The sequence below is a fragment of the Salmo trutta genome, chromosome 4, assembly GCF_901001165.1.
Source record: "Salmo trutta chromosome 4, fSalTru1.1, whole genome shotgun sequence".
NCBI classification, from domain to species: domain Eukaryota; kingdom Metazoa; phylum Chordata; class Actinopteri; order Salmoniformes; family Salmonidae; genus Salmo; species Salmo trutta.
The window spans coordinates 47495405-47522202 of record NC_042960.1 but is presented as its reverse complement, the minus strand read 5'-3'; the positions used below and the strand labels follow the sequence as shown (position 1 = coordinate 47522202).

The window sequence follows — 26798 nt, the reverse complement described above, 5'->3', positions numbered from 1 at the left end:
CTGCTCTTTTGTCAGTGATCAATGCTGTTTCAGGTATAGCAGAACACAGCCAGCCCACTATATCATTATAATTCCTGCCTACCTATTGCTACTCCCTCAAGGGAAGGAAGAAAGCCATTAATGTTAGACTTAAAGCATAATGTATTCCCTCAGTTGGTGACTGGTACTAACTTTTTATCTGCTTTCTCCTACTGATATTAAATCATATTTTAAAGAAGCACATTATAACATTTGAAATGCTCAAGAGATCTAGTCTCTGGCACCAGTGACATGTAGGATATTCTCTAAATAGCATTATTCATAGCATATGAAAAGGATGATAAATTCCTTCTATTCCCTCATCCAAAACATGAACCCGCCATTTAAGTGCACCAACAGATATATTTACATAACTGTTATGCAACACAATTTTAGATGCAAAGTTTGAAAGATATGAACTTCTCATTTGGCCATATTTCCTTGTATCATACAGATGTTTATTTAACTAGGCAAGTCAACAAATTCTTATTAACAATGACAGCCTAGGAACAGCAGGGACAGAACAACAGATTTTTACCTTGTCAGCTCGGGGATTTGATCAAGCAACCATTCAGTTACTGGCCCAACGCTCTAACCACTAGGCTACCTGCCGCCCCAGATGTAAAGGCAATAAACATTTAACATTTGATCATTTACACTATCTTTATAGTTTCCATTGGCATATTACATTTTACATTTAAGTCATTTAGCAGACGCTCTTATCCAGAGCGACTTACAAATAATACCCTATGGCATTCCTGAGCTTCACTTCAATAAAGTCTTCCAAAAAATCTGAATTGTGCAGTGACAAAAAAAAGGTGCTCATAACTGCAATGTAAACATTTCGTCATCACTGTGGTAGAAATGTGATTTGATTTGAAATTGAAAGTGCAGTGCAGGGGATGGCAGGGAGGTGGAGGGCACGGCTTCATTGAGCTTTGTTCTATGGTGTCTTTCAAGCTCCAGAGGGGAATACAGAAGTAGAAAAGAGCTGGCACAAAGAGCAAAAGATGTAACAGGCATACAGAAGCTGGGACTCGAGTAAAAAATGAAAGGGACTTGCTTGAGCTCATCACTTTGTCCTTCAGGCTTGGTGCAGGTTTCCAGAGGTTCTGTGAAGACAAACTCTGCACCACAGCCAGAAGGAATCCATCATGAGCATCTGCCCCTAGAACAAACCAAAGACAGTACAGTATGAAGATAGGCTAAAACCACAGACAGAAAAGTTTATGAATATTTTAGCTAAAACTGCTTCTCGATCACACGTGTAGGCGATGTCATGGCAACGTTGGATAGCTCATGCGTTAGAAACACGTCATCAGGTCTAATGGTCGTCGTCAAAGCCGTCAAATCAGACACTCCTTCGATACGTTGTTTTTGACGAAAGTTAATGCGTGTCAGTTTGTCACTCATGAGGTTGGAGTAGAAACATGTTCAACTACTTAAGACATTGAGTCGAATCTAGGTTGTTTCTTTAGAGTTAGATAAAATTAACTAAGGAAGAATCTTTCACTTCTCTCATTGACTTCCCAAACCACAGATATAACAATGAGGCAGATATTTCACCGGATGTATAAATGTGGAGCATCCACTTGGCGTTTCCACTCACTACCAAATATGGTAGTGAGAGGAAGCTACATTTCTCATCGATTAAACATTTGATCTCAATACAGTTTTCTGTTCCCAAAACTAGAATATGTTATGAACAGAGTAGGCTAAGAAAACTTTACCCTTTGCCAAAGTAAAAAAACATCGCGTTATTTACGAGTGCACTTCCCAGAGGCGTTCCATAAAGGAAATATGCAGATATATGCTATAACGGGCCAATAGGATCTCGCTAGCTCGTGGCCCTGCCCATTTCCTTTCTAGTTCTGCCCGCTATGACTCATTTGTTCCCTTTGGAAACTACAGGCAGTGGTCTATATTGATTTAGTTATAAAAAATCATCGGCCTGGTCTGTTTAGTCTCTTCGCAAGCATTCCCGGAAGACTCGCGATGCTGTAGCTCTGGATTTAGAAACTCTGTGAACAAACTGTCAGGGTGTTGCACCCACATGGATGAACTCTTAAATTGGGTTAAATCAAGGTTTCCGTTGACGTGACGCCTATCCCTAAGAAGTTATCAAGGTTTATCTATTAATCTTGTTGCACCAAATTTTTAAATCCTTCCTATAATCTAAGTTTAGTTTTCACTTTAAACCTATATTAATTTAAACCATGTTGGCGCAACCCACCCTCAGTGATGGCACCAGGGAAAGGCAGTTGATGTAGGCCTGTACAGGTATTCTGTCTTGAAGCCTTGCTTGTGTGCAAGTCTGAGAAAGTTGATTTATCTAAATTAACTTGCCCATGTTTAATGAGGGCATTCTATAATAGAAGCGGACCATACATTTGAAGAATAGCTGATGAAAAGGTGTGAATAACTTCGTAGCCAACCTTGTGCCCACCGAGCGCCTATGCCCTGCGCAGTGCCAGTGGGCATTGTAGTTTGAATCCACGAGCCAATCAGAAGCCGCGCAGTGCTTATTCAGCAGGCTTTTCCATTCTTGTCCAATCAGATTACAGACGCCTTGTTCGCTTTGCTTTTTGAATTCAGATTGAGAGAGTTGACAGATTTATCCACGCGCAAATTTATATATTTACTTTTTAGAGACGGCAATAACCTACAGATAGCTAACATTGTCAATTCAGTTAGCGCAGCCGCTAGCTGAACTGGTCGACTAGCCAGTTTACCACTGTCACCTGCAATTATTATTTGTTAATTCCGAAGGTTTATGTAAGTCTCAACATTTGTTTATTTTCCAGCAACCATGTTTATTAAGTACTGTAGTTAGTTAGCTTGCACACTAACAAATTTAGCTAGCTAGCTAGCTAGTTAGTTTTTCATTTAACTAGCTAACGTTAGTAACAACACGTTGTTGTGTAGGGTAATGTACAGTAGCTAACGTTTACTCAATCTGGTTCGTTTTTGTAAAACAACCAGTTAGCTAGTCTTTGACAAGGGTTTTCACTGTACGTTAATGCAGTCATAAATACAATTGAACTTGTGTTGTTTTGCTAGTTAACGTTACATAGTTAATCAGATGTTGCTAACTGGGGTCGGGACGTCTGTTACGTTAACGTTGTTACGTCATGTTTGTAAAATCATTTTCTGGAAATGTTTTTTAAATGCAACATTGGTTTTCAATGGTATGACAATTTTGTCGTTAGAACTGAAATTCTATAAAGATTTGTGATATAACATATTGTGTAATGGTATATACATCTGAAATGAAGTCATATTTTGACAGAAATTGCTATATTTATCAACTTGACCAATCCATGTTTTAGTATTTGGCTATCAAAAACATTTCTATGTATGAAGAACATCTAACTTCCTTTTTAGTAATATTAGTTTTTTTTCTTGGAGAGACTTGGAGAGAGAACCTCTTATCTTACTTTACCATAAGATTAATGGCAGTATTCTGAGACCGTAAGCCATTTTTTATTTTTGTCTTCTTTTGATGTGTAGGGGGGGACATCAAAGTTATTCTTTGAAGTATTTGGTTGTCCATTTGTGCAGAATGTTTCCCTTCCCAAATCTCTGACTTGTCTACCATGTCTGTTTGGCACCCCTTTAAGCCCAATGTTTCCTTTTTGCAACACTTCCAAAACTACCTCAATACTATAGTCTTTGAGAAGTAACAAACATCAAAATGAAAATAGACAGTCTGGGAGAACTGAAAATTCCAAAAACAATGAATTTAGCAGTATTGATTTTGTAATTGCTACTTTGAGCATAAGAATTGGCCATGGCAAAATACATTGAATTGAAGGAAATTAGCTTTAAAACGGCAAAATTCTCACAGTTCCAAGGCAGAATATATACTTAGAATCGCATCAAATTAGCTTTAAAACCGCAACATTTTCTTTCAGCTCCACGGAAAAATGTGTAGAATTGCAGGAAATTAACTTTAAACTGCAAACATTTCTCTAAGCTCCATTGAGAAAATGTTGAATTGCAGGAAGTTGCCTTAAAGATGCAACAATTTTCTTCACCGCCAAGATGGGAAGCCTTGCCGACCATGCCCATCTTATCTAGAAAAAAACCCAGAATTAATCCTTGCCTAGGGTACCAGTGTGGTCTCAGACAAGTTTGTAATGTTTCAGAGGTTACTAATACAACAATGTAGCCTAGCGGTTAAGAGGTTGGGCAAGTAATCAAAAGGTTGCTAGTTCGAATCCCTGAGCTGACTAGGTAAGAACATCTGTCTGTGCACGTGAGCAAGGCACTTACTTAACCCTAATTGCGCCTATAAGTCGCTCTGAATAAGAGAGTCTGGTAAATGACTAAAATGTTAATTTTATAGTTTAAGACCTGTACAGGATGCAATTTAAGAGACATTGTATTTTTGCAACTGTGGGTCTCGCAGGGTTAAAGGTGAATGTCTAAATGTTTTGACTTCATATTCATCTCCAGCACCACCTCAACATACATTTGAAGTCGGAAGTTTACATACACCTTAGCCAAATACATTTAAACTCCGTTTTGTACAATTCCTGACATTTAATCCTAGTAACAATTCCCTGTCTTAGGTCAGTTAGGATCAGCACTTTATTTTAAGAATGTGAAATGTCAGAATAATAGTTGAGAATTATTTATTTCAGCTATTATTTCTTTCATCACATTCCCAGTGGGTCAGAAGTCTACATACACTCAATTAGTATTTGGTAGCATTGTCTTTAAATTGTTTAACCTGGGTCAAATGTTTCGGGTAGCCATCCACAACCTTCCCACAATAAGTTGGGTGAATTCCTTGACAGCTGGTGTAACTGAGTCAGGTTTGCAGGCTTCCTTGCTCACACACACTTTTTCAGTTCTGCTCACAAATTTTCTATAGGTTTGAGGTCAGAGTTTTGTGATGGCCACTCCAATACCTTGACATTGTTGTCCTTAAGCCATTTTGCCAAAACTTTGGAAGTATGCTTGGGGTTATTGTCCATTTACGACCAAGCTTTAACTTCCTGACTGATGTCTTGATTTTGCTTCAATATATCCACCAAAGATTCCTACCTCATGATGCCATCTATTTTGTGAAGTGCACCAGTCCCTCCTGCAGCAAAGCACACCCACAACATGATGCTGCCACCCCCGTGCTTCATGTTTGGGATGGTGTTCTTCGGCTTGCAAGCCTCCCTTTTTCCTCCAAACATAACGATGGTCATTATGGCCAAACAGTTCTATTTTTGTTTCATCAGACCAGAGGACGTTTCTCCAAAAAGTATGATCTTTATCCCCATGTGCAGTTGCAAACTCTAGTCTGGCTTTTTTGGGGCGGTTTTTGAGCAGTGGCTTCTTCTTTGCTGAGCGGCCTTTCAGGTTATGTCGATATAGGAACTCGTTTTACTTTTCGCACCAAGGTACGTTCATCTCCAGGAGACAGAACGCGTCTCCTTCCTGAGCGGTATGACGGCTGCGTGGTCCCATGGTGTTTATATTTGTGTACTATTGTTTGTACAGATGAACGTTGTACCTTCAGGCGTTTGGAAATTGCTCCCAAGGATGAACCAGACTTGTGGATGTTTACAATTGGCTGATTTATTTTGATTTCCCCATGATGACAAGCAAAGAGGCACTGAGTTTGAAGGTAGGCCTTGAAATACATCCACAGCTACATCTCCAATTGACTCAAATTATGTCAATTAGCCTATCAGAAGCTTCTAAAGCCATGACATTATTTTCTGGAATTTTCCAAGCTGTATAAAGGCACAGTCAACTTAGTCTATGTAAACTTCTGACCCACTGGAATTGTGATACAGTGAAATAATCTGTCTGTAAACAATTGTTGGAAAAATTACTTGTGTCATGCACAAAGTAGATGTCCTAACCGACTTGCCAAAACTATAGTTTGTTAACAAGAAATTTGTGGAGTGGTTGAAAAACGAGTTTTAATGACTCCAACCTAAGTGTATGTAAACTTCTGACTTCAACTGTATGTGAAAATGGGTTTTTCTTTTTTGTAGTAAAAAAATGTGTTTCCAATGACATCATAAACCAATTAGTAGGCAATTCCTACTCATAATTGGTTAAAATCACAATGCACACTTTTTTACTATAAATCCTAGAAACGTGCCATTTTCACATGTTAATGTTGGGGTGGTGCTGGAAATGATGAATATAAAGTTCAGCATTTTTAGAATTTTCCTTTTTTTAAGGATGTGGAAAATGACTGTACCTGTTTAGCAGGGCGTGTCCAATGTTGGACGGTATGCCCATAATCAGTAGAAGGTTCTAATTAGGAGGTCCTTGAATGCATCACTGAGCTTTGCCCAATAAATAATCCAATCCAATTTTTAGACACTACCACTCCGTGTTTCCCCTATATTCGTTGCCGCCACTTCAAAATATATAATAAGAAATCAACTACATAAACGACTAAAACCATATATAAATTGTAGAAAAGATAATGGAGTAATGTTTTAATAAGATAATATGAGGTCTAGCAATCACTAAAATAAAAACTAGACAGTCGAGGCAAATCTCCCCCATTTGACTTTGTTTGGGTCACTCAGATAGCAAAAGAACACCGCATAATCCATGGAAAAATGTGTAGAATTGCAGGATATTAGCTTTAAAACAGCAAAATGTTTCTGCGGCCAAGAGGACAGGCTCAAATTTTGGTCGCAGACTGCCATTGGCCATGCCCCCCCACGCTAACTTTGTCACCACTGAAGTAAAAAAAAAAAAGAATCAGGGGAAATGCTAAACATGAATGTCAATGTTTGGTCGCACATGCTTCTTTCTATTTCTCGTCTGCGATAGCATGGTGCCCATATTGCAAGGCTGATTAGCTCAAACAGACAGGTGTACGCTCAAAGCGAATATACCACATGGAATTTATGTTTGGAATTTATTTGTAAGGAAGGTGGTAGCGTCTAAGTGACGTTTACCATAACCTACTAATTACAACCGTCTACCAATTACGGATATACATTCAATCCTGGTTTAAGTATCACCAGGCAGATTCACAGGTTGGCAAATAACTCGCAAGATGGGTAGCCTATATGTTATAAGACCCGAATTCCACTTGGGTATAACATGGGCTACACACATTTTATTTTCATCATTTCTATTCCAAGAGGTTTGGCATTTGTCACCTCACTCTCTCCTCAAGCTCTGACTTTACTAACTTTTGATTGTTTAGACAGGATTGTGCCACCATCCGTGTCACACTTCCATGGCTGACAGCAGCATAGTTACTTTGGGGATGGCTCGGAGCCTGCTGCTGGACTCCTCTGTGTATGACTCCAGGATGGCTGAGAGTGCTAAGGATGTATTCCTGGGTTTGGGCTCTGAAGACATGGAAGGTAAGAGTTTCACCCTTCTCTCAATCAGTGTGATATTAACTGCTTTTTACCTCAGGCTGTCACTCAAAACAGGAAGGACTTCGTTTTATGATTGCATTCACATTACCTTTGAGATTCACTGTGCCCTTGGTCCTCTATTCCCTTGTAGAGATGCTACCTCGGGTCGAAACCAGAGTTGTTCTTGTAGGAGAAGCTGGCAAAAATGGAGCACTTGTCAAAGCAATGCAGGTACCGTGCCATAATGGTTTGAGCCCAGTTGTATGGGTTGTAATTGTGGAAACATCATTGCATTATGGTTTGTTGCGTGTGATTGTTTTCATTTTGTTTTTCAATAATGAGTACAGTGAGTATACAAAACATTAGGAACACCTGCTCTTTCCTTGACATACACTGACCAGGTGAATCCAGTTGAAAGCTATGATTCCTTATTGATGCCACCTATTAAATCAGTGTAGATGAAGGGGAGGAAACAGGTTCTTTGTCTGTGAACGTGAAGCTACGGCACAGGGCTCAACTGTAGGAATAAAATGGGTTCACTCTCGAGCGACCGAGAAGCTTTTTGATCTGAAGGCTGCTTTAAATTATCTATTTTGTGTGCCAATCTGTAGTAGTGGCACATTCACTGACAGCTTAATCAGAGGGGGAAGTCTGCTGAGTGAATCGACAAAAAAGTCGACCTGCTGCTTTCAACTTTATTAATTTAGCAGAACTTTCCCCCCGGATAGCGTTTGACATTTGTTTGAAGTCCTTGCCTTCTGGGTTGCAATGACACAGGCCCGTTGTTCAGAGAATTTGTCAGTTTGGTGTCGCCAGCTTGAGGTCAATGCTTCATTTTACAGGCCGTCAGAATAATGGAAGTCCCAGTGGTTAAGATTAAAGGAGGAGAACTGGGTGCTGAGACCGGAGAGAAATTGATAAAATCTATAGTCAATATGGTAGGTCTTTTTTCAGGCTTGGATTGTGTTGCATGCTTTAATCCATCAGGGGGGTCTCTTTGCATGGGCAATCTCAAGGTGATTGGTGTGTAGCTGCAGCAGTATCCTCACAATTACCGGTAAATGTCACAGATTTATACTGTTATCACCTGGTGTCCAAGCTTAGATGTCTCTAACAAAATGATCTAACACGTTCACGCTGTTTATTCCTTTAATGCTTTGTCCTCTGATGTATGGTGCCAATAATTCTGTGGGGATTATGTATTTTATGAATACGGTTTACAGGTATCATACATAATTTCTCTCTTCAGCTCAATGATCTCTGATTTATATAGGCTGTGTTCTTGATTCAATTTCTGCTCGACTGAATTTAGTGAGTTCAATCGAATCAAAATAACACCAGAGTGAGCACTGGAAATTGTTTCATGCGGCATTGAGCAATGTCATGGTGAGCGTCGGTCTGTCTCTCTGCAAATTAATGAACGGCTTTCAAGTACCTGAACTTCAATGTTTACCGTTTGCTCTAAGCTCACCTACTTTAAATGTATCACTCATATTGCAATATAATATCATGATTATCAAATTACTCCTTTGATATGAAAGGGCTGCTTGTGTGTCCCTACTCACATTAACAGCAACCTTTTTTAATCCACAGGATATCAACGTGCCTTGCATAAAGACCGACAATGTCAAAGAGTTTGGAGATGGAGAAAACACAGAGTTTGAGACGGTGTTCGTGCTCACAGACTTTGCCTCTCCTGACTACATCTATCTTTACAAACATGACAACCGGATCGTGGGCCCCCCGGTTGTTCTGCACTGTGCGGGACGAGAGGAGGTAAGGACAGGAGCAAATCACTCCTGAAATATACTCACTCACTCTGGGATGGCACTCGCAGTGCTCGGCTGTGGATCACTCCTCGCCGGTTCAAGATATGAGGTTTTGACTGTTATGGTGCAATTTAGCATCTGCCTGCAACGGGAGATGAAGTAAAATATGGCGGAAAAGTTGTGCTTTCAAGTTTAAATAGATTTATATGATGGGTTTCGATTGTTCCCGTGAACCCTGAGAAATGCATCACTGTTGTCTGGGTCTAAGCAGAGCACCTGCTCAACTCAGTCAGATTACTGGGGAAGATGAACACACCCTTGGCCACAGATCACTGCAAACCTCACCAGTCACCTCTCCAAGATGAACGTAGATCTATGAAGGAATGCATCACAGCTCTAAAAACTGAAAAGGCTTAAAATATGGCTGTATTCAGAATGAGAAATGATCTCTGCATCAATCCCCTTATCTACAGAGCCTGGTAACTTGGAGATCAACAGAACACACACATACTTACAAATGCATAGGCCTTTCATACAGCTTTGCTACTGACCAGTAAAGAACCCCCCCCCCCAAAAAAAATAATGTTTTACTGATAAAAGCAGTGGAGGAAATTATGCATGAGCAATGTTTCCAATATCTGAGATTTATAAGAACCATATTGCTTGTTTTTGTTTCCCACAGCCCCTGCCATTTTCTTCTCGTCCTCTATACTCTACCACCATGCTCAACTTGTCGCTGTGTTTCACCGGTTTCCGCAACAAAGAGGAAGTTGTAAGTGGAATGCGTTCAAGCTGATTGTCATTATTTGTAGCACTACCAAGTACCAACATGTCTGTTTTGTTTGCTTTTTAATGGTAAGAGATATGTGTTGGTGCCAAATGTCACTCACTGCCTTTAACCCCTGCAGAAAAACCTGGTGAATCTGGTGCATCACATGGGAGGCACCATTCGGAAGGACTTCAGCACTAAAGTCACCCATCTCATTGCATACTCCACTCATGGCGAGAAATACAAGGTTTTTTAAAACACCCCTAACCTTTCCTCCCATCTGGAAGAGCTCATGTATAGACCTAATCCATGTGATTTATTTTCTTCCCCACATGACATTTCATTTGCTGACTGAAGTTTTTGTTTTATTGATTCTCAGTGGTTCTGTTCGCTTTTCTCCACCCCTTCGTTTTCTGAGTTGAAAGCTCAACTTGTTAAGATGTTTTGCACCAGCACTTTAAACAGGAAAAGTAGCCTAGCTCTCTTAACAGACATACTGAGACATTTTACATTGGAAAGTGAGTACTTAACAGAGTACAAGAATGAGATCCATTTCAATACACATGCCTTTTTTCATCCCTGGCTTTGAAGGAGCGTTTTACTTCTTGCAGTACCTGGCACACAGCCTGCAGCTGTTGTAAAAGAGGGCCAAACACCTCAATCCTCTTTTTTAAAGAGTCGTTTCTGTACCATACCGGGCATAAGAGGCTGCTGAGGGGCTGGAACAGAGCAAATGGAATGGCATCAAATGCATAGAAACCATGTGTTTGATATATTTGATACCATTCAACTCATTCCTCTCCAGCCGTTACCACAAGCCATACACAAGCCCCCCAATTATCCTGTGATACCGGGGTATATCATATTGCCGGCAGTGCACACAAGGGCCTCTATTTCTTTCCTGACGTAAAAAAAACAAAATAATGCACAAAACAAATGTAGGCAGCATGGATCTTGATCCAGGAGGGGATTGTCTCTGCTTTAACCAAGAAGCTGGATCTTGCAAGTTAGCCACTTAGTTCGCAAACCAAATGCATAGCTGGAGCCCTGATCTGAAGATAACTTTCTAAGATGTGCCAAATAAATTGACTTCTAGTTATAAACAGTGGCATCCACCGAGCTTTAGGGAGCCCCCACAAAAAAGGTACGCTATTGGAAATCGTACTGTCTGTATTTCATAATACCCCAGTATGTGGTATATACGGTATACCTCCTAATATGACATACCTCTCTGTGTCTCTTCTAGCTTGCTGTGTGTATGGGGACACCCATCCTCACCCCAACATGGATCCATAAGGCCTGGGAGCATAGAGATGATGTGTAAGTATCTCCTCACGCTACAGACAATGGCCAAAGCCAACTGCATGCCCAGTCCTCATTGTGGTCTTCACGTTCATGTCTGTACATCAATGTATACTATTATGTACATGTATGAGGGCTGACAACCACCTGTTCTTACAGTAGTTTCCATGCTGGAGATGAAGAGTTCCGCACCGAATTCAAAGTTCCCCCCTTTCAAGACTGTGTGCTGAGCTTCCTGGGCTTCTCAGACGAAGACAAGACCAACATGGAGGAAAGGACAATCAAACATGGTATTAGCCTGAGGTCTTACATTTTCAGTATTTATTTTTTGTTCTGTCATATGTTATATCTAGGCTTTACAAAAGCTACTCTGGAAGCACATTATCCTCACTTCTATTATGGAGTACTTTTGGAGTTTCTAAAACTTTGTGTTTCTCCAAGGTGGCAGCCACCTGGAGGTTGGTGATCAGAAGTGCACTCACATGGTGGTGGAGGAAAACTCTGTCAAGGAGCTGCCATTTGTACCATCAAAGAGACTGTATGTTGTCAAGCAGGAGGTGAGCACTTCAATGTAGTAGGTGTCAGCTTACATCACCGTACTGGTGGGAGGCAGACATAAAGATAAAATATTTCCCAGATCAACAGTATGTCTGACTGAAGCATAATACCTCAAATTCATGTGCCTCAAATTCATGAATTTTCTAATACATTGGCATTGTCAAGTCTGGGAAAATGAGCCTCGTTGTTTTCTTCTAAGGAGTATGTCAAATATGCATTTCTATTTAATGTATTTGGTTGTATTGATTGATAAACTCTTGCCTCACTTGGATGATCAATATTTAATTTTCCTTTCGACTCGACATGCAATTTGAGCAGAGATAGTGAGCACTGGTGTTCCCCACCTTGTATCAATACTATTTTTCTTTGCTTGTTCAAGTGGTTCTGGGGAACGATACAGATGGATGCCCGAGCAGGAGAGTCCATATACTTCTATCAGAAGGTAAGTCCTGTCTGTCAATCTGATTCATCCTCACAATGCCCCTACACAAACCTCTATACAGTGGAATGGACACTGCTAAGATTCTATAAACTGTGTCGCGCACATTCTCACGAGTCTCCCTCTTTGGAGGGAGTGAAGTGAGTTTGGGAAATAAAATTCAAACATTTTTCACATACAAACTTTGTCCGAATCAAAAAAAAGCTCCCCAAAAATAGGATGATCCCTGTGATGGAATGTTTATTTTGATTGGCTATGCTCTGCATTTTTCAAAGTCCATGTTTGGATTGTAAGAGAAAGCGTTCTTGGAAAGCATGTTAACGTTTTAATCAAACTTATATAAATCTGAGTATTCACAATAATCGCAGTATTGTGTGCTTGTAAACCAGAGGAGGCTGCTGAGGGGTGAACGGCACATAATAATGGCCGGAACGGAGCAAATGAAATTACATCAAACACCTGGAAACCATGTATTTGATACCGTGCCGCTGATTGATTGACACTTATAAGTGTAATTGCTTTGCATGTGCAAACGGATGATAAACTAGGTGAAATTATGGCTTCACAAATCTCATCACAATTCTGAACCTCTTCCCTGCAGCACTTAATCGAGCATCTGACCAAAATACGTGAGATTTTAGAGATTACTTTCCACCACAGTGCCGTCCTTTTTTTTCACACATTTTTCTCCTTACACCCTCATCTGACATGCCCATGTTTCTCCTCTCAGATGGACAGTCCTGTGCTGAAGAAGGCTGTGTCCCTGCTGTCCCTCAACACACCCAACAGTAACCGGAAGAGGAGGCGTCTGCGGGAAACCCTGGCCCAGCTCACCAAGGAGACGGAGATCTCCCCCTTCCCTCCACCCCGCAAGAGGCCTTCTGCCGAACACTCCATGTCCATGGGCTCTCTGCTGGACATCTCCAACACCCCCGAGACCTGCAAGGCCCTGGCAGGTGAGAGAGGAGTCACGGTCACTCATCAGCCACACATGTCATGACACAGGGCTGGCAACACTGGGTGTTAGCCTGTCAACGGTGGTTAATAAGTGCCTCTGGCCTCGTTAAAAGTTAATGCAGGCAAAAACAGACAGGGATTATAGCATCATTAGTGTCTCATGTCAGCTGAAATCAGAGCCCTGTCATAGACTAAGGAGGCGGTCACTGTTTGTTGCAGGGGGAGGCAGGAAGAACCAGCACGCTCTGCTATTCTGTTTGAACTCCCCCAAAAGAGACTGAACACCCTGTCTTTCAGAGCACAGTGTAGAGAGCAGCAGGCGTAGGAGGTGCTGTGCTGAGGCCAACAGGCAGAGGAGGATGAGTGCCAGGGAGATGAGTAGGGGGACAAAGAGTGGCCCTTCCACTGCATTAGCACCGCCACCCCTCAGCAGGATGCAGGGACCCCAGAGGCCCCCATGGGCCCTCAGGACAGGGAGTGTGTCCTCAGCCAGCCCAGTCCCCAGCCACAGAGACTGGGGAGGGTTTGTGGAGGGACTCGTCACAGGAGTCAGTCTGTCTCAGCGAATGCCAGGAGATGAAGGGTCACTCAGTTGAACTGTCACTGTGGGGAAATCCGATTTGGCATGATATTAGAAATTATATAAGAACTGTCTAGAAATTATATAAGAACTGTCTAGATGATCAAAGTGGTGCAAGAATAGTAGGTTGAGCCTTAAAGCCTGGAGAGTTGACTGGAGAGTTGAGGATGAAATTATATGAAGGAATGGAGATTATATGAAATGCATTTAGTTGCATTCTGGAACTATTCTCACTAGCTAAGATAAAAGCCCCAAGTCTTCTGCAGAGTAGCCTTCACTTTGCATGTCAGAATCTCAATTTTCTAAACTATGAGACACGCAAGAAGTCAAAATAAGTTCAGAAGTTGTGGGTAGTCAAAAGAAAACAACATGTTTTCCCCACTGTCTCAATCAATATTCACCTCTTGACCATCCCTGGCTCTCTTCCAGAACATTCCCGGCCCTTGAAGAGCTCTACACCTGCTGTCCTGAAGCAGTCGGCTAGATGGCAGGTCTCCAAGGAGTTGTACCAGACAGAGAGCAACTATGTGGATATTCTCACCACAGTCTTGCAGGTTTGTCACTGTGGATGTTGGGCTCACTTAGCACCACCGGGGCTGCTAGGGTCCTAATCAGGCTGTCTCACTGGTGCCTGAGTCCAGTAACCAGTGGGGGAGAAAATGAATAGGATTGTGCGCATCAGGACTGTCAGCCAGCCAGGCTCCCACTCACACTGCAGAGCTCTCTGCTGCTCATCGACCCAAATCTCAGGCCTGTCCTCGTCTCATCGCTCCTATTCTCACATCTCCCTCCTCTGCTCGCTACAGCATTACTATGATACCAGTAGAATGAAGTTGTTCAGCAAACCTCACTACCATATCCTAAACGGTGCAGTGTACTCTACTTTTCCACGTACATCACCTTGTTCTCTTTCACCCTGACCCATGCCCACTCACCCCCACTCGTATGCAGTCACCAGTAGTGTCCTCTCTCTGTCCCATGCCCATTGCACCATTCCAGCCCAGGAGACAGATGGCCGGCTTCACATCGGATGGTCTTTAACACTGACTGCTGACCCCATGTCCACTGCCCTCTGAAGTCAGCCCATGAACTGGCCTGCCAAGAAGTGGGCTTGAATACCAATTATCCCATTATGATTCACACATGTTGGGCGCTTGTTAAAATGTATTTTTATTAGAAGGTAATTCCAGGCCATTTTGAGCCTTTTGATTATACTTTTTACAGGGAAAGCTGAACAGAGCTTTACTAGATCAGAGGACTTTTTAATGGGAATCATTTCTTGGAGTTTATTAGGGGATGTACTTTCACTGTTTGAGTTTTCTATGTCTTTGATAAGATGATGGGGAGGCAGGGTGGTCTTTTTATAATTAATACATACCTGCTCTCTAAAATGATTTGACTTCCTACTTTTACGAACATTCTCATAGAAATATTCAGTCTGAAATGGTGAGTACCGTCTGTATTGGGGGTGTATGTATTGATTTAAGGGAATAGTGGGCTAAGTCTGAGTCTCACCTGAAACGTCTGTTCCTTTTAGCTGTTCAAAGTCCCTCTGGAAAAGGAAGGCCAAGTTGGTGGACCCATTTTGGCTCCGGAAGAAATCAAGACTATCTTTGGCAGCATCCCAGAGATCTTCGATGTACACACCAGGATAAAGGTGGGCACTTCTTTCCTTGAAATGTCCCAAGATGACCTGAACAAGACTTTAATCTGCAGTGAAGTCACCTAAATGCCCTCTGTGTCTCTCTGCTTATTGGGTTGATTTGACAGGCCGATCTGGAAGAGCTGGTCATGGACTGGTCTGAGGACAAGAGTGTCGGGGACATCATTCTCAAATACGTGAGTATAACAGGCCTTTGTTCTGAATGTTGTATTGAGCCATTTTGGACATTCTCACTCAGTTCCTTTCTCTGTCTGTCAGTCTAAAGACCTGGTGAAGGCTTACCTGCCATTCGTCAACTTCTTTGAGATGAGCAAGGAGACCATAGTGAGGTGTGAGAAGCAGAAGCCAAGGTTCCATGCTTTCCTCAAGGTACGTGACCTCTGAGACGATGTACATTTGTGTATACATCCATGTGAGTGTAGGTTTAGAAGTTACCATATGCCTCATGCTAAAGGTCATTCATTGCTTGTCTCTTTATGTACAGTAAACTTGAAGAAAATGTCTTGGTCTGTGTTGTGGATGTGAGTGATTGCCTGTGTGTGTAAGTAAGCCGCAACATGTCTGTCAGGTCTCCTCTTGCTTTAACAGCAGTGTTTTTTTTCTTGCCTCCAGATCAATCAGGCGAAGCCCGAGTGTGGGCGACAGACGTTGGTGGAGCTGCTGATTCGCCCTGTGCAGAGACTGCCTAGCGTCGCCCTACTCCTCAACGGTAGACTACACCACGCGCACACAAACACACTTGACAGCCAAATCTTGAGCAACATGCTATATATGTGGCATGAAAGAAGTACTAACTGTAATGCATTCTCCTCACCTGCATATGAAGAGTGCTTGATTTCTGACTAAAATGTCACAGGAAATACTGATAGATGCTCCTCACCTTTATCCACAGTTGTGTTATAAATCTGTTGATCATATCAGTTGTTTTCCCTTGGCTTTTCTCACTGTTCTATCAATTATTAATTGTCAATGTTCATTGACCCATCTATCTTGCAGATATTAAGAAACACACTGCCTGTAACAACCCTGACAAAATCACTTTGGAGAAGGCAATCGAATCACTCAAGGAAGTTATGACGTGAGTCAACTGTGCACCACTGGCCATGCATGAAGCATTTTGTTGTAATTAAGTTAAAGCCTCATCCATTAGCCATGCATTTACATAAAGTGATTGTAGCATCAGTTTGCTAACAGAATTTATTTGACCCCCCAGTCACATAAACGAGGACAAGAGGAAAATAGAGGGACAGAAGCAGATCTTTGATGTCGTTTATGAAGTTGACGGCTGCCCTGTAAGTTGTTTGTGCATTTCTCACTGGAATGTGGCACGCTTTGTTGAGCCTCAAATCCGTTACTGGCTGTACTCCAGCACCATAACGGCTAGGCCTCTCTCATAACGGTGTTAATGGCTGTAATCCAGCACCGTAACGGCCAGGCCTCTCCCATAACAGCGTTAATGGCTGTTCTCCAGCACCATAACGGCTAGGCCTCTCCCTATGCGTTAATGGCTGTACTCCAGCACCATAACGGCCAGGCCTCTCCCTATGCGTTAATGGCTGTACTCCAGCACCATAACGGCTAGGCCTCTCCCTATGCGTTAATGGCTGTACTCCAGCACCATAACGGCTAGGCCTCTCCCTATGCGTTAATGGCTGTACTCTAGCACCATAACGGCCAGGCCTCTCCCTATGCGTTAATGGCTGTACTACAGCACCATAACGGCCAGGCCTCTTCCTATGCGTTAATGGCTGTACTCCAGCACCATAACGGCTAGGCCTCTCCCTATGCGTTAATGGCTGTACTCCAGCACCATAATGGCTAGGCCTCTCCCATAACAGCGTTAATGGCTGTACTCCAGCACCATAACGGCTAGGCCTCTCCCTATGCGTTAATGGCTGTACTCCAGCACCATAACGGCCAGGCCTCTCCCTATGCGTTAATGGCTGCCTCCAGCACCATAACGGCTAGCCCTCTCCCTATGCGTTAAGCCCGATATCCCTATTTATTTCAGCTAATTTCCACAGGATGCATTTTTCGCACTGTTCACTGCACATTTATAGCTTGTAATTCATGGATTATTGCGCTGGAGTTAACTTGATATTGTGTGTGTGGAGAGAATTTGTGTAGAGCTGTGTGTGTGTGAACCAAACTACTTTTCTGTGTGCCGAAGTCCTCTTTTCAGGTGATAATAGTGGAGATGAGTTGGTACTAGAGGGAGTAAATTAGTATACCTTTGGCTCTGGGCTGTGAGTATAGCTCTATTTATCTTGATTTGGATAAGCAGAGCATCCAAATGAATAAACATAGTTTGATGATAGGGTTTTAAAGGAATAATGGGACTGGAAATGGAAATTCCTCCATCAGCCGTGCAGTGAAATGACCAATCTGTAGAGTTAGACCCATTAATACCAAATATGGCGCTTTAAATGAGGCCTGTGATTGAATCATGAAGCTCTCTCTGGTGACCGTGTTTGTTTTTGTTTATTCACGAATGGTTGGTGGATGTCTTTTTGGTTGTGTGATATTCATCCCGTCTCGTCGCTCGCTCGCTCTCTCGCTCTCTCCTCCTCAGGCCAACCTGCTCTCGTCCCACCGCAGCCTGGTCCACAGGGTGGAGACCATCGCCCTGGGAGACAAACCCTGCGATCGAGGCGAGCACGTCACACTCTTTCTCTTCAATGACTGTCTTGAGGTAACGCCCACATCAATGAAGTAATACCAACATTGAAAACCTGCTCATCTGACACTCCAGCCAGGCTCAATGATATGCTGAATATTTGAACCCTGGTCAACATTTCACCGTATTGACTAGTGATGCCCAGACATGGCTTTAGATGTTATAACTTTACAATACACTCAAAACGCCCTCCAAGTTAATGCCATTGCTCATTTGAGAAAATCTTGCCCGTCCTCTATTTCCCCCCCCCCACATTATGAAATCTTTGGGACTTGAGCTGCTAAGAAAATGCAAATTCAGTAGCAAAGAGCCCCACTGGCTGATTATTTATGGGTGTGCAATCTATCGTTGCTGACACAGCTTCTTATCTGGCTCCTAATTAGTGAAGTGTTGCATTAGAATGGGGGTTAGCAATCAAACCCAGAATGGGTGTGGGCGAGGCGGCCTGATTCAGGAGTGTCAGAGCAGCCTGGTAATGAGCATGGGGAGAGCAGGGGCTGCGCTCTTTAATTATTCATTGATTGGCTCCTCTGTATTCAGATCTCCCCTACCCCCTATAGATATCACCATGTCTTCATGGGACAGACCCAACCCCTGCCTCAGCCCCCACACAGGCCAGTTAAACACATGCTAATGACCGGGACCGTTTACCTTTTATAAAAGCCCTATCGATTTGTCACAGCTTAACCACTACCTCCCCTGACATACATACATACATACATGCATGCATACACTTCACTTCACTTGAGAGAGAGTTTAGGTAGGGGTGAAGGCTTGAGGCTTCCATACTTCAACTGTGTCTGTATTTGCAGATTGCCCGGAAGAGACACAAGGTGATCAGCACATTCAGGAGTCCTCTGGGCCAGACGCGACCTGCAGCCCAACTCAAACACATCACCCTCATGCCTCTGTCCCAGATCAGGAGGGTCCTGGACCTGCAGGATACAGAGGGTGTGTGAGCCCCAGCCCCTGGCATGTTACCCACCTCCCTGGCATGTTACCCACCTCCCTACCTACCTACCTACCTACCTACCTACCTACCTACCTACCTACCTACCTACCTACAAAATCAAATGCTGTTAGTCACATACACAGTTTACAGCAGGGATAAAAGGTGCAAAGAAATGCTATGTGCTAGCTCCCTCAATGCAGTACATCAGACAGTAAGTAATAATAAAAGTCAAGTAAAAAATGAGAGGTTGTAAACATAGTAATAATGGACTGTATTACACTGTGTTTAGAAATATAAAGTGGGTAGTGTCTTGGTCACGCTGTGGAATACATAGTATATAATAGAACAGCAGCGTTGTCTGTGTGTGAGGGTGCGTGTGTTTGTGTAAGGATTGGATGTGTGGGTAGTCAGTGCAAGTAATCTAAGGTGCCGATAATGAGGTGGAAATAGTCTCAAAGGTGCAGGTCTGTGTAGGGAGACGGCTAGGGTTAGCTGTTCAGCAGTCTGATGGCCTGCTTACCTACCTACCTACCTACCTACCTACCTATCTACCTACCTACCTACCTACCTACCTACCTCACAGTGCTTAACATCCATTACTAAGCAACATGACCACTCCTTGTTTGTGCTTCTTTTGGGTCGATACACATTCCCTGAGCAGGTATATTGCTCCATTCCGTTTTCCCTGTATCGGGAAATGTTATTCATAAGCATACTGGATAGCCTAATATTTGGAGTCAACACTGACTGAAATGGCAGCCCAGACATAATCAAGAAAACATCTCTCCTCTCTCCCACTAGCAGTGACTCAGCTTGTTTGGCCTTGTAATGGAGCTGCTAGGTTTAATTTCACTGTCAATATGTACTATAATTACAACCAGTGTATGTTGATACACCAGAGATGGCCCTCTATGCGTCTTAAAGAGAAATGGGATGCATGTTTTTCAACAATTAGTTTTGCCAGCTAGACTATTGACATTTTTGAGTGGTTCAAACCTTGCTCATTTCTCTCTTTCTCTCTTCTCTCTCAGATTGCCATAATGCCTTTGCCATGGTGGTACACCCGCCCACGGAACAGGAGAATCTTCTCTTCAGCTTCCAGCTGACCACTGAGGATACGGTGAAGTCAACCTGGCTGAAGATGCTCTGTCGCCACGTAGCCAACACCATCTGTAAGGCTGACGCGGTGAGACAGTGGTCCACTGAGCCGCTATAGGCTCATCGGGTTGGGTTGGAGGGCTCCTCCTGAGAACACATGTTGCCTGTCTGTCTGCTCCTCTCATTAACACAGCCAGACAGGCTGGAGCGACCAAGGCATCCCTCACCGGTCTGTTGTCCTCGTGCAGAACATGGTGTATGGACTCTTTAGAGGTTGATGAGGACACAAATGCAATTATTTAGGCTAGTTTTAGTACACTTACATATCACGTTGCGTGAGTGGCCTTTTTGGTAATTTCAATCCTATTAGATTGTCCTCTGTGGTTAAACTGGAAGACAGATTAATGTAATTAGAAGTGGAATTGTACTAGAACTAACACTAAAGACATAGATGGGTTGTTTTATCTCTCCACAGGTCTTTTCACTGATGTAGTATTAGAGCTTGAATGAGGAAGCTAACTAGTAATTGGCTGCCCGGAGACAGACTTGTATTTCCCATCATAATTAAAAACAGGCGTAATAAGCTTCGGAGGTGAGCCCAGCCAGTCCCAGCTGTCAGGAGTGAGCTGTCCACTAGGTGGTGACGTAAACCTCTACTACAGGCTGGCCTTGCTATCTTAATTGATTCACTGGCTCTCTCCGCACCCTGAATACCAACCAGTGAGCTCCAGCTGCATGTAAAAACAGACAACAGTTTCTCACTCTATGCATTTTGACAGCGAAGCAGAATGGGCTGGAAATGTATTTATACTTGTTTCTATTTTAAACAGGAAGATCTAATTCAGTGCACTGACCCTGACTCTGTCCAAGTGAGCACAAAGGATATGGATAGCACGCTGAGTAAAGCCTCTAGAGTCATCAAGAAAACTTCAAAGAAGGTAAAATGGGCTCCGAATTAGCCCATCTCTCTCCTGTATTCCACACAAGTACATGTTGGATATTGGACAAGCTGACTGTAAAACAGAGCTATTTTCAAAATCAAATCAAATTATATTAGTCACATGCACCGAATACAACCGGTGTAGACTTTACAGTGAAATACTCATTTACGAGCCCCTAACCGATAGTGCAGTTTCAAAAAATACAGATAAGAATAAGAGATAAAAGTAACAAGTAATTAGAGGAGCAGTAAAAAAATAACAATATATACAGGGGGTTACCGGTACAGAGTCAATGTGCGGGGGCACCGGTTAGGTGAGGTAGTATGTACATGTAGGTAGAGTTAAGTTAAAGTGACTATGCATAGATGTCAATAGAGAGTGGTGTGTGGGGGGGCAATGTGAATAGTCTGGGTAGCCATTTGACTAGATGTTCAGGAGTCTTATGGCTTGGGGGTAGAAGCTGTTTAGAAGCCTCTTGACCCTAGACTTGGCGCTCTGGTACCGCTTGCCGTGTGGTAGCAGCGAGAACAGTCTATGACTAGGGTGGCTGGAGTCTTGACAATTTTTAGGGCCTTCCTCTGACACCGCCTGGTATAGAGGTCCTGGATTGCAGGAAGCTTGGCCTCAGTGATGTACTGGGCCGTTCGCACTACCCTCTGTAGTGCCTTGCGGTCGGAGGCCGAGCAGTTGCCATACCAGGCAGTGATGCAACCAGTCAGCATGCTCTCGATAGTGCAGCTGTAGAACCTTTTGAGGATCTGAGGACCCATGCCAAATCTTTTCAGTCTCCTGAGGGGGAATAGGTTTTGTCGTGCCCGCTTCACGACTGTCCTGGTTTGCTTGGACCATGTTAGTTTGCTGGTGATGTGGACACCAAGGAACTTGAAGCTCTCAACCTGCTCCACTGCAGCCCTGTCGATGAGACTGGGTGTGTGCTTGGTCTTCTTTTTCCTGTAGTCCACAATCATCTCCTTTGTCTTGATCACGTTGAGGGAGAGTTTGTTGTCCTGGCACCACACGGCCAGGTCTCTGACCTCCTCCCTATAGGCTGTCTCATTGTTGTCGGTCATCAGGCTTACCACTGTTGTCATCTTGACATCATTTTGAGTCTCAGGGTGGTTTTGAGTGTTTGACTATTTAACCCCCAGGTAACGAGAGCGTTTTCCTTCACCAAAACACCCAAACGGGTAATCCAGAGAGCCTTCATGGCCAACAGCACCTCCGACGACAAGAGCCCTGGCCCCAGCTCGGAGAACATGATCCATGTTGGAAGCAGTGCCACCCTGTCAGTAAGTTCATCCATCCACCCGTCTACTTCAAATGTCCAGGCCTTGAACAAGGTTTGTCTAATCAAGTCGAGGCATAGTGGGGCATAGTGCAAGATAAAAGAGCAATGGCAGAAGAATCTTGAGTCATTTTAGGATTTTGAGATGGGTACTCTAATTGCACCATGTACCTTGTTTTTCTCTGAAAATCAATTTGCTGCGCTCTCCAAAGCATAGTCCTGAAAGGGTTGTGTAATTAGGTGATTGTTGACGTATAATGGTGAAATTGTTGTTCTGCCAGTGCAAGCCATTTTCCTTTTGAAGGAACGGCTTCAGTTTTTCAATTAATGATGACACATGACTGTTTTGAACTTTTCTCCTTTTTTATTCAGTTTAGCTATTTATTTCTTGTTCTTCTAACTGCGTCAGTATTGATGTCAGGCTTTATTTTATCTCGGAGTCTTTCAGACCTTTTCTATACTTCCTTTTATTAGAATGGAAAAGATGAGTCATACAATACTAAATATTTGAAGAAAGGTACTGCACTCAAACTTTGCTATTAAAAAGGGATTTTAAGTGCAACTTGATGCAGTAGTGTGATATGCAGAGTCTGACCTATGAGTTGACAGGGTCTCTCCCATGGTCTGTGACTCTCTCCCCCATGCTTTGCTCTGTGACTGTAGATGGCCCGCTCCACCTCAACATTCAACCTCAGTGGTTCTACCAAGAACTCTGCTGCTGCTGTGGTGCAGCGCTCTAACTCCCTGGACCACCCACCCTGTCCCCGCCTCCGTGTTCCCGTCTGTATTCATACCCCAGACCCAACCCCTAGTCCAACCTGCCCCGAGGAGACCCCACTTAAGCCCCAACCCACCCCCACCAGGCCCCCTTACTCTGCCGGCCCCCCTACCTGGAGGGTCCCGTCCAAAGGGAGGCTTCCCCCTGGGGCCTGCAGGGACCTGCTGGTCCCCTCCTCTGACCCCCACAAGGCAGGCTGCTTGAGGCCCCGCAAAGAGACCCTCCTATAGGCGGCTGACTGACGTGAGCATCACTATGCTGGGTTTAATACCCCTTTTCACTTACTGGGATAGGTGGTGGCTCTCTCACTGACTAACTCCTCATTCCTGGGCTGTGGTGGCTCTCTCTCCGGCTCTCTGTGGGCTCCCTCCTCTTGTCTCTTATCTGCTGCACACCTCACTCACTCAGCTCCACTAACATCAGCTTGCAGCGCCGGGCAGATGCTCACTTTTAGCTTTTACATTAGCCCTCTCAATCCATTTTGGAATAGGGAGGAATGTCTTACAGCAGCGGATGATTTGTTTATGATCTATGGCTTTTAAAACAATAAATGTGTTGTGGTGACAGTGATTTACATTTTTCTCCCACTAATTAAAGAAATCCAACGTTGTGTGCAGCATTATGCTTTAGTGTTTGTCAAAAGGCCTGGAGTGTCCATCCAATCTGTCACTGGGCATTTGTGAAACAGTGGCTTCATGTGTGTCCTGACTCTCCTGTTCTGTATGTCCTCGCTGTGCCACTGCTATTGATCCCACGCCCTCAAAGTTAAACCGTAATGTCACCTCAAATCTCATTAACCTGACTGGGCCCTGTCGAAGTGAGAATGTGTTATGGTGGTTATAGCAACAAGCAAACGGTGAGAAGGTGCTGGTGCATAAATTGGGTTGCTATTCAGGCTGGCCTTTACTCTCACTCTGGCTTTAGCCGGCCACAGCTTTACTGAAGGAGGATACATGATACATGACGCACACCTGTTTACGCTCCTACGTTCGTTAACACTCCGGTCTCCATAGGGTAGACTCTTAATGAGGGTGAAATATGTATGCATATTAACCAGCCAGACCTTGTGGTTCCCCAGAAATCACCCTGCTTTTATGCAGCAGCACCTTTCATGTTGGCCTCCCCAAGTTGCCCCGGTAACATATAATCAAGGTTCCTTTTCAATAGATCTGATTCATCCACAGTAATGAGCAGCACAGGGACAGAGAGAGGAAACCACGTCTTTACAACATGGCAAAATGTTGAATGGTTTTGGAAGTTGGGGGGAGTATAGTAATATTGTATTGGCGCCACTCGCTCGATTAGTTCAATGCCAACATTTGGCTAGGAAGGCAGACTGGCACTGGGGAAAGCTGAATGTAAAAGTAATTAAATGAGACTTCCATATAAAACGACCTTGTATCCTTCACAAAGCACTTCCCACGAGATTGCTTTTGCGGACCACATGACAATCCATCTTCGTGCCGTGGCTTTTAAAGGTCCACCAGGAGTCCCAGCGTGTACATGTGATCAGAAAGCCCTCATTTTGAATGACTTAAGTGCTCACTTGAGCATTTGCTCATCTCTAACCCTTCAGTGTAACTCATTGTCCTTAAACTAACACTCGAGGGGTCGTTTCTGTTTTGGAACCCAATCAATTTCCTAATTTAATTAATGTCCCTGTTCTGTTCCCTCCAGGTGATGCACTCTCCCTCCATGGTCAACCTGCCGTCCATGTTTGAGAGGAAGTACCACACGTTCAGTCGCTCCACATCCCACCTGTTCTGATTGACTCTTAGAGGAGAGAAACCCAGCAAGCTGTTCTGCACTGTGCACCACTCACTGTAATTCAATTAGCTCACCTCTCGGCAATGTTACTGCAGATTGGCACATCCTGTAATTGTTTAATGAACGCAAGTTCATACAGATAATGTCTGACTTGGAAAATGAAAGATGGATACTCTTGTATTTAGTGTTTACTTACAATGTTACAAGTTGACCTCATGTCTTAGACATTTGGGAACATTTGATTAACATGTATAGGTACAGTATTCACTGACATATTTTCTGTATTTTTGTCATGGAGGGATATAATTCACTGAATGATTAGCCAATAAAAGTGTAACTTTGTTTTTTGGGAACAAGCCTGTTGGCTTCACTTACTATAGTTTCCAGCTTTTATAAAGCTCTTGAAATGTTTTTACTTTTTGATGATATAAATGATCAGGATTAGGGGAACAAAAGCTGCTGTTTTGTAAGTGATTGTTTTATGTTGTCAAGTGGGTATGTTTTTTCAGGAGGGACTAGGGATGATGTTGCATTACACTACATTTATTTTCCAGAATCATTTTATAAATAGTCTATATAAAAATCCTCTTTCTCTTGCTATTTATGTGTACATTTGCCTCCCTTTTGTCTGTCATTATCTATAATTGTTCTGATTTACCTCTTGGCATAATTGTCTTCCACTATGTGTATTCCATACACTTACACATGATCCAACGTTAAGCTTATTTCTGGTGGGTTATTCAGTTATAGGAGGATGTTCACGACTTCTCTTACCAACACATGATGAATGGAAAAAATGAATAATTATCTCCCATTCATCTGTATTGAATAGTGACTATTATTATGCAAAGTCACTTTATTATGGTTTGTAATTGAATTGTTTTACTCAATTTTAATAAAAATGCCCTATATTGAATGGTGTGGGGTTTTTTTAGGAATAGAAAAACTAACATGCATCTTACGTCCAGAGCAAAGTCCTGCTCTATAAACAATGCAAGAGAAACTTCATCCATTTACTTATTCAGTCAGTTACTTCTAATGTATTATATCCTTGGTGTATTATCCTCCTTAATTAGGGGAAAAAGTGAAAATCTGAACCATGTAGGCTTCTGCAGAGAAATGCACGGAATTCACTTTGCACATTACCATGAAGCAATAAATTGCTGCCTGAAATGAATTTGGAAAATGTTAACTGGATGCCATTTGCTTGACCTAAGCATCCTTTGACCCCTCTGTTGAAGTGTTGTTCTGAATAGCACACTAAAGCAAGACATGGCAGCAATTTTTATTGTCTCCATTTGAGCAATACATGTACATTAGCACAAAGCAATTCGTCTGTGATCATGTGTAAAGCAATGCGTGATAATCGTCCTTATTTGGCACTTTCTGCTATAGCTACTGGCCTATTAACGTTCAGGTAACTCACTTGAAAGGTGTCAACATTTTTGGTATTCATGTCACCGCAGCTCAGTATAGCACACGAGTCCGTTCAAAGAGCCAGACTAAAAGCAGACGACTGCATAGTGAGCCAATGCAGGAGCCCCGAGGCATAGGGAGACCAGGGAATACCACAGTGGAAAGGCACCAGGTGGAGGACACACTCTTCATATTTGACTTTCCTCCACAACAAAGCAGATATGTCAGGCCAGTTGAGGGTGAACTGTGAGGATGAGCCTTGGTGAGATTAGAATGTTGTAGGGGCTTAAATCTTGTGGAAATGTTTTCATTTATTGGGGGGTGTGTGGGGGTTGTCAGTAGTAGAGCACCACCAAAAGTGATTTGATTTGAACTATTCCAGGGTCATAGTCTGTGGTTCACACATGTGAGCCATTACATGAATCTAATCCTATTTGACTATCAAAGAAATGTCAACCCTTATTAACTGTCAAGTCTGTGTAATGC

General features: G+C 43.0%; 1 protein-coding gene across 8 annotated transcripts; it reads left to right on the top strand.

Annotated features, from left to right (window-relative positions):
* The first annotated feature begins 1816 nt into the window (after nt 1-1816).
* LOC115192477 (protein ECT2) lies at nt 1817-25812 on the top strand. 8 transcript variants are annotated; one of them, XM_029751028.1, is made up of 26 exons: nt 1817-2144; nt 7202-7364; nt 7513-7592; nt 8204-8299; nt 8955-9137; nt 9813-9902; nt 10039-10146; nt 11146-11219; nt 11361-11491; nt 11643-11758; nt 12139-12201; nt 12929-13154; nt 14165-14289; nt 15273-15392; nt 15506-15574; nt 15657-15767; nt 16011-16107; nt 16395-16476; nt 16612-16690; nt 17971-18090; nt 18888-19026; nt 20059-20213; nt 20956-21063; nt 22215-22355; nt 23015-23372; nt 24807-24895. In XM_029751028.1, exons 2-25 carry the CDS (start codon nt 7235-7237, stop codon nt 23357-23359), a joined length of 2988 nt encoding a protein of 995 aa, XP_029606888.1. In that variant the 5' UTR covers nt 1817-2144; nt 7202-7234; the 3' UTR covers nt 23360-23372; nt 24807-24895. The 8 variants fall into 8 exon arrangements, with proteins under 8 accessions (XP_029606888.1, XP_029606890.1, XP_029606891.1 ...); XM_029751030.1 differs by lacking the exon at nt 1817-2144 and adding an exon at nt 2588-2793 and having other exon boundaries at nt 7206-7364; XM_029751031.1 differs by lacking the exon at nt 1817-2144 and adding an exon at nt 2588-2793 and having other exon boundaries at nt 11364-11491.
* Nucleotides 25813-26798: the final 986 nt, after the last annotated feature.

Excerpts from the sequence above, each read along its gene's own strand:
- LOC115192477 (XM_029751028.1), top strand. The coding sequence starts at position 7,235 with ATGGCTGACAGCAGCATAGTTACTTTGGGGATGGCTCGGAGCCTGCTG. Across the intron at positions 18,091-18,887 it reads TCTTCAATGACTGTCTTGAG|ATTGCCCGGAAGAGACACAA; the intron begins GTAACGCCCACA and ends CTGTATTTGCAG. Across the intron at positions 20,214-20,955 it reads CCATCTGTAAGGCTGACGCG|GAAGATCTAATTCAGTGCAC; the intron begins GTGAGACAGTGG and ends TATTTTAAACAG.